General features: G+C 38.5%; 1 protein-coding gene across 2 annotated transcripts in view; it reads left to right on the top strand.

The window, feature by feature from the left end:
- Positions 1 to 20,401, top strand: part of IL1RAPL2 (interleukin 1 receptor accessory protein like 2) — a 1,257,588-nt gene that overhangs the window by 703,575 nt on the left and 533,612 nt on the right. For both annotated transcript variants that reach the window (XM_070461797.1, XM_070461798.1), the window contains exon 4: positions 13,551 to 13,737. In XM_070461797.1, coding sequence (XP_070317898.1) covers positions 13,551 to 13,737 — 187 coding nt within the window. The remainder of the gene's footprint in view (positions 1 to 13,550; positions 13,738 to 20,401) is intronic.

Here is a 20,401-nt window from a genome sequence, read left to right as displayed (position 1 = left end):
GTCAGAAAAGACTCATAGCCGAGAACAAGAAGCGCTTGTAATCGAGTATCAAAATTCTCAACCCCCTACCATGATGGTTTGTCCTGCTCATGAGACCCGCCCCTAGTACTGACAGACTATTCTACAACTGAAAACAGCTCAAACTTCTCAGTAGCCTCTCGCACTGCCCCCCGCCCACTCAAGATTCTGTAGCTCCCGTTATAGACACAGCAAAATTCTGATACTTGGTCAGCAAACTTTTTATTATTATTATTATTAAGGGCTATGTAGTAATTATTTGAGGCTTTGTAGGCAAAGAACCTCTAGCTCAACTACTTGTAACAAAAAAGCAATCATAAGTAATACTTGAAGAAGTAGCTCTGTTCCAGCAAAACTTTATGTACAAAAAGTGACAACTGGTAGGATTTGGTCTGTCGTTTGCCAACTCCTGATCTAGATTCATATTTCCTGTGTGTCCCAAAGATGTCTCAAATCCAAAGGTTCGTAAGTCAACTTTTCTCCTAAGAAACAATTCTTTATATTCCTATGTTGTTCAGTAAAGAGACATTGAAATCACTAATACCATCTCACTTTAATAAGAATCAAATCAGTCTCCAAGACTTATTGCTAATACCTCAGATGTCAAACTTTTTTGACATCCATTCACATTTAGGGGGTGTCACTGTTGCTTTTTAAATAATCTGCCTGAATTCCATTTCTAATTTCTAATATCTTCCTAATGTTTCCTATGATCATATTGCTTTCCAGCTTTAAAAACATTTAAATGAATTCCTGTGACAAATTCCTTGGCCTGACATTAGGGTCTCATCTCAGGCTACCTTTATTATTAAGTTAGCTCTCTCTAGTCTCTTCTCTATCATTATTTGTATACCCAAGGGACTAGCAATGCAGGGATACATTTGTTGTGGGTTTTAATTTATTTTTCCATCTGAAAAATCAGATGTTCTTTACTTGTTATCTGGGCATTATGTTCTGTGCTATGAACTACTTTGAAAAAGGGTCTTATACCAGATAGTGACTGAGAAAAGATGATGAATCAGGTGTTAAAGTATTGCTTAAGAAAGTAGTTAAGTACCAGCGGTATAAATCCCAGTGTTTTAGGTCTTGTTTAAAATGTTATCTTATGTCTTCTTTACATTTCAATATGTATATTTTAATTATCAACCCTTAGTGGGAAGTGTTCATGTTTTGCTTGTGCTTGAGGGACTTCTGCAGAAACAGCATTCAAAATACAATGTGGAAATCGGAAGAGTGAAGAATGGGAAGATACTGGAGTCAAAGAGACCCGTTAGGGGGATGCTCAGTCAGTTCGGTTGCTCAGTCATGCCTGGCATTTTGTGACCCCGTGGACTGCAGGACTCCAGGCTTCCCTGTCCATCAACAACCCCCAGAGCTTACTCAAACTCATGTCCATCCAGTTGATGCCACCCAACCATTTCATCCTCTGCCATTCCCGTTCCCTTCTCCTGCCTTCAATCTTTCCCAGCATCAGGGTCTTTTCAAATGAGTTGGTTCTTCCCATCAAGTGGCCAAAGTATTGAAGCTTCAGCTTCGGCATTAGTCCTTCCAATGAATATTCAGGGATGAATTCCTTTAGGATTGGCTGGCTGGATCTCCTTACAGTCCAAGGGACTCTCAAGAGACTTCCCCAACACCACAGTTCAAAAGCATCAACACTTCAGCACTCAGCTTTTTTATGGTCCAACTCTCACATCCATACATGACCACTGGAAAAACCATAGCTTTGACTAGATGGACCTTTGTTGGCAAAGTAATGTCTCTGCTTTTAAATATGCTGTCTAGGTTGGTCAAAGCTTTTCTTCCAAGGAGCAAGAGTCTTTTAATTTCATGGCTGCAGTCACCATCTGTGGTGATTTTGGAGCCCCCCCCCCCCAAATAAAGTCTGTCACTGTTTCTGTTGTTTCCACATCTATTTGCATTTAAGTGATGGGTCCAGATGCCATTATCTTTGTTTTTTGAATGTTGAGTTTTAAGCCAGCTTTTTAACTCTCCTCTTTCACTTTCATCAAGAGGCTCTTCTGTTCCTCTTCGCTTTCTGCCGTAAGGGTGGTGTCATCTGCAAATCTGAGGTTATTGATATTTCTCCCTGCAACCTTGATTCCAGCTTGTGCTTCATCCGGCCTGGCATTTTGCATGATGTACTCTGCATATAAATAAGCAGGGTGACAATATACAGCCTTGACATACTCTTTTCCCAATTTGGAACCAGCCCATTGTTCCCTGTCCAGTTCTAGCTGTTGCTTCCTGACCTGCATACATAATTCTCAGAAGGCAGTTAATGTGGCCGGGTATTCCTATCTCTTTAAGAATTTTCTACAGTTTGCTGTGATCCACACAGTCAAAGGCTTTGGCGTAGTCAATAAAGCAGTAGTAGATATTTCTCTGGAACTCTCTTGCTGTTTAGATGATCCAAAGATGTTGGCAATTTGATCTCTGGTTCCTCTCCCTTTTCTAAATCCAGCTTGAATATCTGGAAGTTCTGGGATCACATACTGCTGAGGTCTGGCTTGGAGAATTTTGAGCATTTCTTTGCTATCAGGTGAGATGACTGCAATTGTGTGGTAGTTTGAACATTCTTTGGCATTGCCCTTCTTTGGGATTGGAATGAAAACTGACCTTTTCCAATCTTGTGGCCACTGCTGAGTTTTCCAAATTTGTTGGCATATTGAGTGCAGCACTTTCACAGCATCATCTTTTAGGACTTGAAATAGCTCAGTTGGAACTCTATCACCTCCACTAGCTTTGTTCATAGTGATGCTTCCTAAGGCCCACTTGGCTTCAAACTCCAAGATGTCTCTTGCTTTAGCTGATTGATCACACCATTGTGGTTATCTGGTCATTAAGATATTTTTCGTATAGTTCTTCTGTGTATTCTTGCCACCTTTTCTTAATATCTCCTCCTTCTATTAGGTCCATACTGTTTCTGTCTTTTATTGTGCCCACCTTTGCATAAAATGCTCCCTTGGTATCTCTGATTTTCTTGAAGAGATTTCTACGCTTTCCCATTTTGTTGTTTTTCTCTATTTCTTTGCATTTCATTGATCCCCGAGGAAGGCTTTCTTATTTCTCCTTGTTATTCTTTGGAACTCAGCGTTCAGATGGGCATATCTTTACTTTTGTGCTTTGCCTTTAGCTTCTCTTTTTTTCCTCAGCTCTTTGTAAGGCCTCCTCAGACAACCAGTTTGCCTTTTTGCATTTGTTTTTCTTGGGGATGGTCTTGATCACTGCCTCCTGTACAGTGTCACTAACCTCCATTCATAATTTTCAGGCACTCTATCAGACCTAATCCCTTGAATCTATTTGTTACTTCCACTGTATAATCATAAGAGATTTTATTTAGACCATACCTGAATGGTCTAATGTTTTCCCCTACTTTCTTCAATTTAAGTCTGAATTTTGCAATAAGGAGTTCATGATCTGAGCCATAGTCAACTCTGGTCTTGTTTTTGCTGACTATATAGAGCTTATTCATCTTTGGCTACAAAGAATGTAATCAGACTTATTTCAGTATTGACCATCTGGTGATGTCTATGTGTAGAGTCATCTCAAGTTATTGGAAGAGGGTGTTTGCTATGACCAGTGTGTTCTCTTAGCAATACTCTGTTAGCCTTTGCCCTGCTTCATTTTGTTCTCTAAGACCAAACTGGCCTGTTACTACAGGTATCTCTTGACTTCCTACTTTTGCCTTCCAGTCCCCTATGATGAAAAGGACATCTTTTCTGGCATTAATTCTAGAAGGTCTTATAGGTCATCATAGAACAACTGTTCAACTTCAGCTTCTTTGACATTAGTGTTTGGGGCATGGACTTGCATTACTGTGATATTGATTGGTTTGCCTTGGAAACAAACAAATCATTCTTTCATTTTTGATATGGTACCTAAGTACTGCATTTCAGATTCTTATGTTGACTATGAGGGTTACTCCATTTCCTCTAAGGGATTCTTGCCCATCATCTGAATTGAATTTACCCATTCCAGTCCATTTTATTTCACTAATTCCTTAAATGTCAATGTTCACTCCTGCCATTTCTTGTTTGACCACTTCCAATTTACCTTTATTCATGGGCCTAACATTCCAGGTTCCTATGCTATATTGTTCTTTATAGCATTGGACCTTCCATCATCAGTCACATCCACACCTGGGCATTGTTTTTGCTTTGGCTCCATCTCTTCATTCTTTCTGGAGTTATTTCTCCACTCTTCTCCAGTAGCATTAGCTACCATAATTCAAAATATAAACTAAGGGCAGTGGTGTTTAGGATGGAGTGATGCACGTCCAGAGCTTTTTGTTAAGCAGAATTGATACGAATGTCAGAAAGGGCTGGGATGAGAGAATGAATAGGGTAATTCCCAGGTTTCTGTTATAGGGAACTATGTAGATAATGATGCTATGGGCTTATATGGAAAATGAAAGAGAAACTAGGGTGGGTTCACCTTTAAACATACTGAGATACCTGTGGGACATCCCAATAGAGATCCTATAGGTGGTTAGATGTATGAGCCTAGAACTTAGGAGAGACATCAGGGCTGGAGATGTAGTATTGAGATATGGATTTTGGATTTGAAGCAATGGTTAAAATTACCCAGGAAGAGGACATAGAACAAGAAAAACAGAGTGCCTAAGATAGATCCCTCCTAGACGATTTTTCCTCCATCGACATCTTCCTTTCTGCCACTGTCCACTATCATTGATAGTTTTATAGCTTGCCTACTTACTTCTTTGCCTTCTCTTCTAGCCTCAGGACATTTTTACCTTACCTTTTTTTAAAATTACTTCTATAACACTTTAAACATGAACTTTAGCTTGTGATCACATGTCTCTGTATGCTCCCATCCTAATTCTGCTTATAAACACTTTCAGAAAATTAAAATAAATAATTTATTTTGACCAAAATGTTGGAGGAGGGAAAAAATGAAGACAGGGAAACCTGTTAAGATCCTAATGTAGTAGTACAGAGAAGACACGGTTAGTGCTTGAACTGTGGCAGGACCTAGATGAAATGTCAGGTAAGAGGAGCATTTTAAAACAGAATTAGCACAGCTTGTTAACCAATTGTATAAGGCAAATAAGTACAAAGAGGTGGAATGGAGGATGATTTTGAGGCATCTAACTTGAGAAACTAGATAGTATGATTAGTGATGCCTCTCTAATTATTATAGATAACATAGGAACAATAACATTGTAGGGAGGAGATTCAGTCTTGGGGCTGATAAGTGCCTTCATGATATTAATATGCAATCATAGTTAAATGGATGTACTGGGCTGGAACCTAGGAGAGAGTACAAAACTAGAGAAAAATATTACAGACTTCAATGTCTTCAGCACTTAGTTTGTGGTTGAAATATGGTGTTTTAACAAAATTTACAGAGGTGAAAGCTGGAAACAAACAGGCAAATAAAACAAAGGTAGGAATCCTGCACGTGTCTCTTTCAGATCTGGTTTCCTCGGTGTGTATGCCCAGAAGTGGGATTGCTGGGTCATATGGCAGTTCTATTTCTAGCTTTTTAAGAAATCTCCACACTGTTTTCCATAGCGGCTGTACTAGTTTGCATTCCCACCAACCGTGTAAGAGGGTTCCCTTTTCTCCACACCCTCTCCAGCATTTATTGCTTGTAGTCTTTTGGATAGCAGCCATCCTGACTGGCATATAATGGTACCTCATTGTGGTTTTGATTTGCATTTCTCTGATAATGAGTGATGTTGAGCATCTTTTCATATGTTTTTTAGCCATCTGTATGTCTTCCTTGGAGAAATGTCTGTTTAGTTCTTTGGCCCGTTTTTTGATTGGGTCATTTATTTTTCTGGAATTGAGCTGCAGGAGTTGCTTGCTTGTATATTTTTGAGATTAATCCTTTGTCTGTTGCTTCATTTGCTATTATTTTCTCCCATTCTGAGGGCTGTCTTTTCACCTTGCTTATAGTTTCCTTTGTTGTGCAAAAGCTTTTAAGTTTCATTAGGTCCCATTTGTTTATTTTTGCTTTTGTTTCTAATATTCTTGGATGTGGGTCATAGAGGATCGTGCTGTGATTCTATGTCAGAGAGTGTTTTGCCTACGTTCTCCTCTAGGAGTTTTATAGTTTCTGGTCTTACGTTTAGATCTTTAATCCATTTTTAGTTTATTTTTGTGTATGGTATTAGAAAGTGTTCTAGTTTCATTCTTTTACAGGTGGTTGACCAGTTTTCCCAGCACCACTTGTTAAAGAGGTTGTCTTTTTTCCATTGTATGTCCTTGCCTCCTTTGTCGAAGATAAGGTGTCCATAGGTTCCTGGATTTATCTCTGGGCTTTCTATTCTGTTCCATTGATCTATATTTTTGTCTTTGTGCCAGTACCATACTGTCTTGATGACTGTGGCTTTGTGGTATAGTCTGAAGTCAGGCAGGTTGATTCCTCCAGTTCAATTCTTCTTTCTCAAGATTACTTGGGAAATTCGAGGTTTTCTGTATTTCCATACAAATTGTGAAATTATTTGTTCTAGTTCTGTGAAAAATACCGTTGGTAGTTTGATAGGGATTGCATTGAATCTATAGATTGTTTTGGGTAGTATAGCCATTTTGACAATATTGACTCTTCCAATCCATGAACACGGTATATTTCTCCATCTGTTTGTGTCCTCTTTGATTTCTTTCTTCAGTGATTTATAGTTTTCTATGTATAAGTCTTTCGTTTTCTTAGGTAGATATACTCCTAAGTATTTTATTCTTTTTGTTGCAATGGTGAATGGTATTGTTTTCTTAATTTCGCTTTCTGTTTTCTCATTGTTAGTGTATAAGAATGCAAGAGATTTCTGTGTGTTAATTTTATATCCTGCAACTTTACTATATTCATTGATTAGCTCTAGTAATTTTCTGGTAGAGTCTTTAGGGTTTTCTATGTAGAGGATCATGTCATCTGCAAACAGAGAGAGTTTCACTTCTTCTTTTCCTATCTAGATTCCATTTACTTCTTTTTCTGCCCTGATTGCTGTGGCCAACTGTTCCAAAACTATCTTGAATAGTAGTGGTGAGAGTGGGCACCCTTGTCTTGTTCCTGATTTTAGGGGAAATGCTTTCAATTTTTCACCACTGAGGGCGATGCTTGCTGTGGATTTGTCATATATAGCTTTTATTATGTTGAGTTATGTTCCTTCTATTCCTGCTTTATGGAGAGTTTTAATCATAAATGGATGTTGAATTTTGTCAAAGGCTTTTTCTGCATCTATTGAGATAATCATATGGTTCTTATCTTTCAATTTGTTAATGTGGTGTATTACATTGATTGATTTGTAGATATTAAAGAATCCTTGCACTCCTGGGATAAAGCCCACTTGGTCATGGTGTATGATTTTTTTAATATGTTGTTGGATTCTGTTTGCTAGAATTTTGTTAAGGATTTTTGCGTCTATGTTCATCAGTGATATTGGCCTGTAGTTTTCTTTTTTTGTGGCATCTTTGTCTGGTTTTGGAATTAGGGTGATGGTGGCCTCATAGAATGAGTTTGGAAGTTTACCTTCTTCTGCAATTTTCTGGAAGAGTTTGAATAAGATAGGTGTCAGCTCTTCTCTAAATTTTTGGTAGAATTCAGCTGTGAAGCCATCTGGTCCTGGGCTTTTGTTTGCTGGAAGATTTCTGATTACAGTTTCGATTTCCTTGCTTGTGATGGGTTTGTTAAGATCTTCTATTTCTTCCTGGTTCAGTTGTGGAAAGTTATACTTCTCTAAGAACTTGTCCATTTTTCCAAGTTGTCCATTTTATTGGCATAGAGCTGCTGGTAGTAGTCTCTTACGATCCTTTGTATTTCAGTGTTGTCTGTTGTGATCTCTCCATTTTCATTTCTAATTTTGTTAATTTGGTTCTTCTCCCTTTGTTTCTTAATGAGGCTTGCTAATGGTTTGTCAATTTTGTTTATTTTTTCAAAAAACCAGCTTTTAGCTTTGTTGATTTTTGCTATGATCTCTTTTGTTTCTTTTGCATTTATTTGTGCCCTAATTTTTAAGATTTCTTTCCTTCTACTAACCCTGGGGTTCTTCATTTCTTCCTTCTCTAGTTGCTTTAGGTGTAAAGTTAGGTTATTTATTTGACTTTTTTCTTGTTTCTTGAGGTAGGCCTGTAATGCTATGAATCTTCCCCTTAGCGCTGCTTTTACAGTGTCCCATAGGTTTTGGGTTGTTGTGTTTTCATTTTCATTCATTTCTATGCATATTTTGATTTCTTTTTTGATTTCTTCTATGATTTGTTGGTTATTCAGAAGTGTGTTGTTTAGCCTCCATATGTTTGAATTTTTAATATTTTTTTTTCCTGTAATTGAGTTCTAATCTTACTGCACTGTGGTCAGAAAAGATGACTGGAATGATTTCAATTTTTTTGAATTTACCAAGACTAGATTTATGGCCCAGGATGTGATGTATTCTGGAGAAGGTTCCGTGTGCACTTGAGAAAAAGGTGAAGTTGATTGTTTTGGGGTGAAACGTCCTATAGATGTCAATAAAGTCTAGCTGGTTCATTGTGTCCTTTAAAGTTTGTGTTTCCTTGTTAATTTTCTGTTTAGTTGATCTATCCATAGTTGTGAGTGGGGTATTAAAGTCTCCCACTATTATTGTGTTACTATTAATTTCCTCTTTCATACTCATTAGCATTTGCCTTACCCATTGCAGTGCTCCTATGTTGGGTGCATATACATTTATAATTGTTATATCTTCTTCTTGGATTGATCATTTGATTATTATGTAGTGTCCTTCTTTGTCTCTTTTCACAGGCTTTATTTGAAAGTCTATTTTATCTGATATGAGTATTGCGATTCCTGCTTTCTTTTGGTCTCCATTTGAGTGCAATCTTTTTTTCGAGCCCTTCACTTTTAGTCTGTATGTGTCTCTTGTTTTGAGGTGGGTCTCTTGTAGACAGCATATATAGGGGTCTTGTTTTTGTATCCATTCAGCCAGCCTTTGTCTTTTGGTTGCGGCATTCAACCCATTTACATTTAAGGTAATTATTGATAGGTATGGTCCCGTTGCCATTTACTTTGTTGTTTGGGGTTCACGTTTATACAACCTTTCTGTGTTTCCTGTCTAGAGAAGATCCTTTAGCATTTGTTGAAGAGCTGGTTTGGTGGTGCTGAATTCTCTCAGCTTTTGCTTGTCTGTAAAGCTTTTGAGTTCTCCTTCATATCTGAATGAGATCCTTGCTGGGTACAGTAATCTGGGTTATAGGTCATTCTCTTTCATTACTCTAAGTATGTCCTACCATTCCCTTCTGGCCTGAAGGGTTTCTATTGATAGATCAGCTGTTATCCTTATGGGAATCCCTTTGTGTGTTATTTGTTGTTTCTCCCTTGCTGCTTTTAATATTTGTTCTTTGTGTTTGATCTTTGTTAATTTGATTAATATGTGTCTTGGGGTGTTTCGCCTTGGATTTATCCTGTTTGGGACTCTCTGGGTTTCTTGGACTTGGGTGGCTATTTCCTTCCCCATTTTAGGGAAGTTCCCAGCTATTATCTCCTCGAGTAACTTCTCTTGGCCTTTCTTTTTGTCTTCTTCTTCTGGGACTCCTATGATTCAAATGTTGGGGCGTTTCACATTGTCCCAGAGGTCCCTGAGGTTGTCCTCATTTCTTTTTATTCTTTTTTCTTTTTTCCTCTCTGCTTCATTCATGTCCACCATTTTATATTCTACCTCACTTATCCTATCTTCTGTCTCCATTATTCTACTCATGGTTCCCTCCAGAGTGTTTTTGATCTCATTTATTGCATTATTCATTTTTAATTGACTCTTTTTTATTTCTTCTAGGTCCTTATTAAACATTTCTTGCATCTTCTCAATGTTTGTCTCCAGGCTATTTATTTGTAACTCCATTTTGTTTTCAAGATTTTGGATCAATTTTATTATCATTATTCTAAATTCTTTTTCAGATAGATTCCCTATCTCTTCCTCTTTTGTTTGACTTGGTGGGCATTTTTCATGTTCCTTTACCTGTTGAGTATTTCTCTGCCTTTTCATCTTGTTTTGATTGCTGTGTCTGGAGTGGGCTTTCTGTATTCTGGTGGTCTGTGGTTCCTTTTTATTGTGGAGGTTTCACCCAGTGGGTGGAGTTGGATGATTGGTTTGTCAAGGTTTCCTGGTTAGGGAAGCTTGTGTCAGTATTCTGGTGCGTGGAATTGGATTTCTTCTCACTGGACTACAATGGAGTGTCCAGTAATGAGTTTTGCGATGGGTCTGTGTGTTAGGTGTGACTTTGGGCAGCCTGTATGTTGACACTCAGGTCTATGTTCCTGCGTTGCTAAAGAATTTGCATGGTATGTCTTGTTCTGGAGCTTATTGGCTCTTTGGTGGTGGTTGGTTTTGGTGTAGGTATGGAGGCTTTTGGATGGTCTCTTATTCCTTAATGTTCCGTGTAGTCAGGAGTTTTCTGGTTTTCTCAGGTTTGGGGCTTAAGTCTCCTGCCTCTGAATTTCAGTTTTATTCTTCCAACAGTCTCAAGACTTCTCCAACTATACAGCACTGATAATAAAACTTCTAGGTTAATGGTGAAAAGATTCTCCACCGTGAGGGACAACCAGAGAGGTTCGCTGAGTTACATGAAGACTAGGAGAGGGAGGAAGGAGATAGAGGTGAGCAGGAGGAGAAAAGGGGGGACTCAAGAGGAGAGAGACAGATCTATGCAGTTATCTGTTCCCAAAGTGTTCTCCATAGCCCAGACACCCACAAAGATTCACAGAATTGGATTGGGAAGAGAAGGGGAAATGAGGAAATAGAGGTGTCCCGAGGTAGAAAACAGAGAGTCAAATGTGGGAGAGAGTAATCAACACACTTCCTGAATAGAAATGGGAACTGAATATTGGATTCTTAAATGTCCAAAATTTATATCACATACTGAAAAACAAAGATTAAAAATCTAGCGTAGAGGTTAGAATCTTTGAAATACAATATTTGAAAACAAAAACAAAAACACACAAAAATTTAGAAATATATATGAAGTTCGCTTTAAAAATAGGGCTTCTCTCACTTTTTTTTTTGCAAGGTTATAGTGAAATGAAAATGAAAATTAAGGAATAATAGAGGAGTATTAGAGGACTTTAAAAGGAAATAGGAGAGAAAAACAAGAAAAAGAAAAAAAAAGAAAAAAAAAGAAAAAAAAATTTTTTTCCCTAATTAAAAAAATCGTAAAAATATATGAAAATGAAAGTTGAGGAGTAATGGGGGAGTAATAGGGAATTTTAAAAGAAAATAAAAGAGAAAAAATTTTTAAAAAGGAAAGAAAAAAAATTTTTTTAATTAAAAAATATATACATATATATCTAGGAATTTCTCTGGAGCTGTTGCAGTCAGTGTAGGTTCAGTTCAATTACAGAGAGCTCCTCTTTCCAGCTTACACTTCTCAATATCTATAGGCCCCTTCCGGTGTAGTCGGTGTTACCTTCAGGGATTTTAATCTGTTGCACCGGTCTTTTCTGAAGCAGTTCCCTTTGTTTATTTGGCTTTTGTTTGCCGTCTCTTCGGTGTCTAATTTCTGTCCTGACACAGGCGGGCAGAAGTGATCTCTTATTTAGGTTTGCTAGTTCAGTTCAGTCCTGCTACGGGGAGGGTGAAGTGCTGCAGACAGATACCGCTCTGTGTGGATAACACTCACCGGCCACACTGGGTTTGCCCCGCTCACGGGTGTCAGTGCCTTCGCCGTCTACACTGCTCAGGCTCCTGGCTGCTCTATATGGAGCGGGCCCTGCATTGAGTGCGGTTCCAGTTTTTGGGTACTCCACAAAAGCGCGGATTCGGTTGTGCCTGCGTTTTGTGCCTTCCCCGGCCTGAGCGGCTTAGGCAGCCAGGGGCTTGGGCGCACTCTCCCCGGGTGCGGCACGCCTTTTCCCTCCGCGCCCCAGCACGCGCCGGTGGGGTGCCAGCGGCTTGTGTTTGTTCTCAGGAGCTGGCCTCTAGCTGCGACCCTCCCGGCGGCAGATGTCTACCATCCAGAATCTCAGGAAGTCTTTAGATAGAAACCGGGGGCCTGTTTGCAGTGTGGGAGGGGGTGGCTTCTCTGGGGCTGAGTTTGCCCCTTTCCCCTCCCCCCTGCCTCCTACCTCCAGCGGGGATGGGCCAGTTCGCTGCAGGTTAGCTCTTCTCTGGAGTTTCTTAGTCCCTTTGTGTTGCGAACTGCCGGCAGTATGTTCAGGCTGGTTAATTTTCTCCCTTGCTATCCCACAGTTTAAAAGAGCTCCCTCCGATTGCTCTCAGGGTCTTCGGGCCGGTCCTCACCCTAAGCAATGCCGCCCGCTCCTCTCCATTCCGCGCCCCCCCCCCCCCCCACTTGTTGGTGGCTGGTGAGGGCATCTGAGGTACTTTTCTGCTGGGAGTTGCTTTTAGGCATGTAATTTGTGGGCCTTATTTAATTTTTCCTCCCAGTTAGGTTGCCCTCCGAGATTCGAAAACTTCCCCCAGACCCGCCAGTGCAAGGGTTTCCTGGTGATTGGAAACTTCCTCTATTAAGACTCCCTTCCCGGGACGGGTCTCCGTCCCTAGCTCTTTTGTCTCTCTTTTTATCTTTTATATTTTGTCCTACCTCCTTTCGAAGACAATGGGTTGCTCTTCTGGGCGCCTGATGTCCTCTGCTAGCGATCAGAAGTTGTTTTGTGAAATTTGCTCAGTGTTCAATTGTTCTTTTGATGAATTTGTAGGGGAGAAAGTGGTCTCCCCGTCCAATTCCTCTGCCATCTTCGGCTTTGTTTTCTTAAGTGCCCAGAATTTGACCCTTACCATATCTCAGTAAACACATTAAAAAGCTGTGTGAGTTAACAGGTATCTCCTGTATGTTGTTCTGGTTTTTGGTATATATCCTGTAAAAGAAAATGTGAGTAGCTTAGAAAACAATGGCAAAATTCACAGTCCTTGGAATACCTGTTTAGGTACTGGTCATAAGAGCAAACCAGAAATGGCTATAGTCCTAGTTATAGACTTTCTTTTTTTAAATTATTTTTTAATTAGTGGAAAATTGCTTTAGAATGTTGTGTTTGTTTCTGCCATACAACAGTTTGAATCAGTCATGATATATCTCCTCCTTCTTTAGCCTCCCTTGTGGGAGTGCCAGGCTAGGCTCCCTATGTTGTATAGTAGCTTCCCATTAGCTATTTATTTTATACCTGGTAGTATATATATGTCAATGCTACTTTCTCAATCCATCCCACCTTCTCCTTCCTCTGCTGTGTTTACAAGTCCATTCTCTACATCTGCATCTCAATTCTATAGACACTCTCATATATTTTTACTATCAGATTTTCAGCATAGCAATATTTAACAGTAGGAAAGAAGTCTGACTTACATTTCAGAAGTTGGGTACATCTGCTCTATGTACTGATAGCTATGTAGCTGTCTCATGGTCACAGATAGCATTTTGTTTTATATCTTGCTATCAGTTGAAGTAGAAAACTTTCCTGTGTTGTTTCTGTGTTTTTTTCTGATTTCTATGCAAGGTCCTAAATGGAAAAGTCAATACTCTTGAAATATATATAGTACAAACATAGTTGTAAACACCCAATAAAGTCATTTTGCTTTTTCTCTATTCCTACAGAAACTCAACATATTGCATGAAGGTGTCAATGTCCTTGACTGTTGCAGAGAATGAATCAGGTCTGTGCTACAATAGCAGGATCCGCTATTTGGAAAAATCCGAGGTCACTAAAAGAAAGGAGATCTCCTGTCCAGACATGGATGACTTTAAAAAATCTGATCAGGAGCCTGATGTTGTGTGGTACAAGGTAATTCAGCATGATGTCAAATGCATTCTTTACCTTATGTCGATAGCTGGATTGGGGCGAGAAAAAGGGAACAATTTTATTTTGAGTTTTTGGTATTAGATATTTCACTGAGAGGTATCAGAAGAGCCACAGCTAAATAATTCAGAGCTATGATTCTTATATATTACTGGTTTTCATGTACTTCCATCAGCAGGTGTCAGAAGCCATCCCAGCTTCTCCAAAGGCTAGAAATGAGGAAAATAGCCCTCTACCCCAACTTATGAGAGCAAGGAGGAAGAAGAGTGAAAATTTAAGCAACGCGTGAAAGAAAGTATTTGAGGGACATAGAAATATTATTACTGTTAGAACAAAGGTCCATCATTACAAGTAATACTGCTTACAAAAAGTAGCAATTGTTATCATGGTCTATATTGTGAAAGCCACTGAAATCAGTGCAGAGGAGAGAAATGGGCCCAGTGCAGGATTTGTGAACACTGGAAATATCATGAGTATCTGGAAATAAACCACAATCAAAGACTGCACAGATGAGTGTTGAATGAAGGAACTGTTTACAGAGATGTGGTTAGGGTTAAGGGAAACAAAAAGGGAAGAAGTTGTGAATTACCCCTCCTAGGCCTGGCAAGGGGAAAGACCTGGATCCATGGAACCTGGAAAGAGCAGAGCAAGTTTTTCCAGAGTTGTGGCCTTAGAGGAACATAAGATCTGTGGAAGACAGAGAGGGAGTGGACAGGATGGAAACCCTAACTCCTCTTAACTCCCACCTTCTGGTTTCCTGCTAGTGTCTCCCTTGTCACCATGAGAATTCAAACACAATTCAGAGGGCAAACCTGGGAGTAGAATCAAATAGTCTTCAGCTTCTCTGGGCATAGAATAGGTCAGACAAGGGCAGAGCATGGATTGAGGGGAGGAAGCAGAGAAATAAACATACGGTCTTCCAACTATGATATTCTGACTGAGAACCTGGGGTGCCGTGGTTCTTAAAAGAGACTGATCACCCGCTGCCACCTCTGAGCCACACTGGTTGACACATGGTGCAGTTTTGTATCATGGCCAGAGGTGACCAGGACTTCCCAGGTGATGCATGGTAAAGAATCTTCCTGCCAGTGCAGGAGACACAAGAGATGTAGGTTCAATCCCTGGGTTGGGAAAACCCCTAGAGTAGGAAAACCCCCTAGAGTGGGAAATGACAACCTACTCCAGTATTCTTGGCTGGAAAATTCCATGGAGAGAGGAATCTGGCAGGCTACAGTCCATGGGGTCACAGAGAGTCAGACTCGACTGGGCACGCACTGGCTGGCTGGCTAGAGGTGATCAGGAAGATTTTCTGCAAAGGAATTGTGTACGTTATTGCAACCAAACACACATTGATGGTGCACATTGTTTCTATAGGGTCTGACAGACTCTCAGTTCCCAGGAAAGCCTAAACCCTAGCTCCTACAGCTGTCATGTTCTTTTACATTTGGAAGTCAGTATTCTAGTTTGGTAAATCTGTGGACAGAGCAGCCTGGTGAAGGCTACAGTCAGTCCATGGGGTTGCAAAGAGTCAGACATGACTGAACATACACACACACACACACACTCCTACCATCTTCATACCTGGGGGGAACTTGTCAAGAGATGCCAACAGCATGTCCTGAAATAGAACCACAGGTCTCTTTGTGAATAGTCATTCTCCTTTTTTTCCTGAATATTCTACCAGATAAAAATGAACATGATGCTCATTAAATATAAATATAGAATTTCCATATTTAGTGGGACCCTTCATGCCCTCATCAGCCTTTTCAGTATTTCTTAATCACTTACTATGTGCCATTCACTGCAGTAAGGTTGGTCTGTACGTTATCTCAATTAAATCTCATTCATCTTTGTGTGGTGGACACTATTATCCTCGTCTAGTAGAGAAAAACTTGAGTATTAGAGGAATGTTGAGGCTTGTTCAAAGCTACTAAACTAACAAAGCCTCATTTTATAGTCAAGGCAGGGTGGTTCCAGAATCCATTCTATTCATCACTACCCTCTCCTGCAGTAGGCCAGGAGCTAAACCCAGTCTCAATTGCAGGCACTTTTATAAGTCAGAGAAAAAAGTTTTTATTTCAATTTTATGGTCCAGAAAGGGAGGTAGACTAGCTCAAGAGTTAGCAGATATGAGTAAAATCCAAGTCAGGTGCTTTCTTGTATAATGTTCATTCTATTACATCTTTTATCTTTCCACTAAATTCTTTCTTCCCTTCTTCACATCTCTAGACATCATCATTGTCATTGTATATCAAAGCTGTTTTTCCCCCTGGGAAGAGCTAACCCTTACTCTTTCTTAGAAATGGACTAATGATGGTGAGGCAAATGGTTTTTCCACCTCTGTCTGGATAATAACATTTAATACTTCTATAAACTTTTTACAATTGACAAATAATAATAATAATGATGAGTAACATTTATTAACTACTCACTATATGCCATATTCTATTTTAAATGTTTTAATGGATTAATTCAATTTCTATATCTCAATATCTACTGTCCTAAGTAGATATTATTATTATCCCCATTTTACAAAATAAGTGACTGGAGATTCAGACAAGTTAAATGACTTTACAAAACTCACACAGCAGCTTGTGACTTGCAGTTTGGCTCCTGGACCCTTCCACTTGCCCACTATACAAATGGGTTAGGATGAAAAATTAAAGTAAAAAGTTACAGAGTCTCTGAAGCTCCCAATGGTGTTATTAACCCCATTTTTCACACAAGGTTTCAAGTAAATCCTTGAAAAAATGTATTGTATTGGGAAAACATTCCCTTTTTAGTCAATAATTCGATAATCTGCCTTGCTTGCTTTGCAATCTATACATTTCCTACCAAACTGAACATGAAGTGATTTGCTCTGATCACAGCAATGAAAAGAGGATAACACACTTCTCCAGAGTTAATTCTGATGCATATACAAGGTTAGAAATGTACAATGTATTATCTCCAGTGTTTTGACAGTGAATGATCCTTTTCTCAGTCTTCTTTTCAAACATATATGTAGTATTTAAACTTATTTCTTTTCCAACCGTCCTGTTATGGCAGGCCTTTGAGTACTATTCTTCCATGCCTGCACCTAGTCACAGCTGGACAGGAAGGTAGAAGTGGCTCATTTGCTACTGGGGCGTGTTCATAGAGATGAGTGAGTAAATCTATCCTGGTTGTCCTTGGAATGTGAAAAGACATGTGTTAGGAGTCTGAAAGTCCTTTATCTGAACTCTTTTAGTTAGCAGAAAGAAGTGAGAGGAGATGCTACACTTTTAGCACTTCCTCTTGATGCTATAAATGGGCTTAGATATTAGAATAGAACATACAATGATGTCAGTGCTTTTAGAAATATTTTTGAAATGAGAGGTAAAGATTATTTTCTTTATTGAACTAAGAAGAACACTAAAACAACCTAATTCTTCACTGAGAACACATGACACAAGAGTGTAGAGTCCCTTTATCCTATTTCTAAACAAAAGAATTCCCTAACCTTAATAGGACATTAGAGATGAAAATGCAAATACATACCTTGGGGTAAAACACACATCTATGTAATTAGTTTCCTCAGTTGATAAAAGGCTGATGTTAATGTGGTCAAAGTTTGAATCCTTTTCCTTGCCACAATTATCTTAATTTCAGATGTTTGCCATTGGTTATTAATGGAGTGGATAAGGGCATCACAGATCTGTCAGTGTAAATTCATTCATTCATCTATTATATATTTATTGGGTACATACTATGTGCATGTTGATATCTAATTGATTTTTAATAGCTGCATCATAGTTCATAGGCAAGATATAAACTTGGCTTATTCAATAATTTTTCAGATGGATATTCATTTTTTTCCTAGCTTTTTTAAAAATAGTAACAGTATTTAAAAAAACATCCTTGTAAACATATCCTTCCATTCATGACATACAAGATAGGAATGATCTCTGTCAGTACTATTGTTCAATAATCTTTTGGAGGTTCTAGCTGATGCCATAAGAAAATTGAATTATATAAATATTGGAAAAGAAGAGACAGAATAATCTGATTTTTCAGATTGTATAACAATATACCAAGAAAACCCAAGAGACTAAACAACAAATAGAGTCAATGAGATCATTTGATAAGGTAGCTTAATAAAAACATACAAAATATTGAATGATTTCTATTTTTGTCAGTAATAATCAATTAGACATGTAAAGGAAAAAATGAAATTGTCCCACTTACAACAACAAAAAAATTATGAAGCATTTTGGAATACATTTAACAATTATAGGAGGAAACCTATATAAAAGTATAATTTTGTTAAAGTACATAAAATATTGTCTAAATCAATGGAAAGACAGAGCATGTTTCTGCATTGGGAGATCTCAAAAAAAAAAGATCAGTTATTCTCAATATCTTATAAATAATGAATCCTATTTGCTAAAATATGAATTTTTTTAAAAATTAGGCAACATAAACATTAAAAAATTCATATGTATGTATGAATGTATCAGCTTTGCAAATGAAATTTCAGAAAAAAATCATTAATGAGAGAGGGCTTATTCTAACTGATATTGAAATTACTACAAAACAATATCAATTAAAATAATAAGTTTAAAAATTATAAATAGATCAGTTGAATAGAGAATCCAGAAAATAAATTATGTAAATATTTATTATTTACTTAATAAATTTATATATGAATTTATATATGCAGTTTATAAATAAAATTTATACATGAATTTTGTGTATACATGAAATTTATATATGAAATTAAATATGAAATTTATACATAAATTTATATATGACAGTTTCATTCGGAGAAGGCAATGGCACCCCACTCCAGTGTTCTTGCCTGGAGAATCCCAGGGACAGGGGAGCCTGGTGGTTTGCCATCTATGGGGTCACACAGAGTCAGACACGACAGAAGCGACTTAGCAGCAGCAGCAGCAGCAGCAGCAGCAACATTTCATTACATGAGTGTGGAGGAGAGATAATAGCTCATTACAAGTATATGTGTGTGCTCAGTTGCTTCAGATTCTTTGTCATCCTATGGACTGTAGCCCACCAGGCTCCTCTGTCCATCAGGTTCTCCAGGCAAGAATACTGGAATAGGTTGCCATGCCCTCCTCCAGGGGATCTTCCTGACCCAGGGATCAAACCCATGTCTTTTATGTCTCCTGCATTGGCAGGCGAGTTCTTTACCGCTAGTGCCATCTTTACCACTTATGTTGCTATACATTCTGATAATTTTCCTTTTTTCTTGATGCTAAGTTGGATAATACAAAGTTTTATTTTTTATTTTAATTTTATTTTGTATTTCAGTATAGTTGATTTATAAAGTTGTGTTAGTTTCAAGTGTACAGCAAAGTGATTTGGTTGTACATATACATATCCATTCTTATTTCAATATACATATCAATTCATTTTCAAATTCTTTTTCCATATAAATGGTTGCAGAATGTTAAGTAGAGTTCACTATGCTACACAGTAGGTCACTGTTGATTATCCATTTTATATATAATGATGTGTGTATGTTAATCCCAAATTCCTAATTAGTGCCTCATCCTACCTTTCACTTTTGGTAATCATGAGTTTGTTTTCATAGCCTGTGAGTCTATTTCTATTTTCTAAATATGTTTATTCAAGTTTCCCCTGAAAAATCAGCTGATAACCTTATGGGCATTTCCTTGTAACTTATTTGTTGCTTTTTCTTTGTTACCTTTAATATTTTCTCTTTAAGTTTAGTCTGTTTGATTAATATGTGTCTTGGCATGTTCTTCCTTGGATTTATCCTATATGAGACTGTCTGTTTTTCCTGGACTTGACTGTTTCCTTAGCTGTATTAGGGATGCTTTTGGCTACTACCTCTTCAAGCATTTTCTCAGACATTTTCCCTCTCTTTTCTCCTTCTGGGACCACTATAATGCTCATGTTGCTGTGTTTGATGGTGTTCCAGGAGTCTCTTAGACTCTTTTATTTTATTTAGTCTCTTTTATTTTCACTCCTTTTTCTTTATTCCATTTCATGACAGTGATTTTCACCAATCTATCTTCCAGCTCACTGATTCATTCTTCTGCCTCATTTATTCTTCTATTGATTCCTTCTAGTGTATTTTTCATTTCAGTTATTGTATTGTTCATATCTGTTTATTTGTTCTTTAAGTTTTCTACTTCTTTGTTAAACATGGCTTGTATCTTGGTTTGTACCTTCATTCTTTTTCCAAGATCTCTATTCTGAATTCCTTTTCAGGCTGATAGCATATCTCCACTGCTCAGTTGTTCTTTTGTGTGTGTGTGTGCAGTCTTCCTGGTGGGAGGGACTAGTGCCTGCCCGCTGGTGGATGGAGTTAGGTCTTGTCCCTGGTGGACAAGGCTGTGTCAAGGGGCATGTCTAGAGGTGACTGTGAGCTCATGATGACTTTAAGCAACCTGTCTGTTAATAGATGTGGCTCTTTTCCTACCCTGTTGGTTGTTTGGCCTGAGGCATCCCAACATTGGAACCTGCAGGCTGCTCGGTGGGACAAGATCTTGGTGCCAAAAGGGTGACCTCTGGGAGAGCTCACACTGATGAATATTCCCTGGGGCCTCTGAACCAGTGTCGTTGTCCCTGTAGTGGGTTACAGCTGACCCCTGCTACCCCCCAGGAGACCTTCTAAAACACACAGGTAGGTCTGGCTCAGGCT

This window comes from Odocoileus virginianus, chromosome X (assembly GCF_023699985.2).
Source record: "Odocoileus virginianus isolate 20LAN1187 ecotype Illinois chromosome X, Ovbor_1.2, whole genome shotgun sequence".
Classification (NCBI taxonomy): domain Eukaryota; kingdom Metazoa; phylum Chordata; class Mammalia; order Artiodactyla; family Cervidae; genus Odocoileus; species Odocoileus virginianus.
Note: the sequence above shows the minus strand (reverse complement) of the source record. Positions and strands in the feature narration are given on the sequence as shown.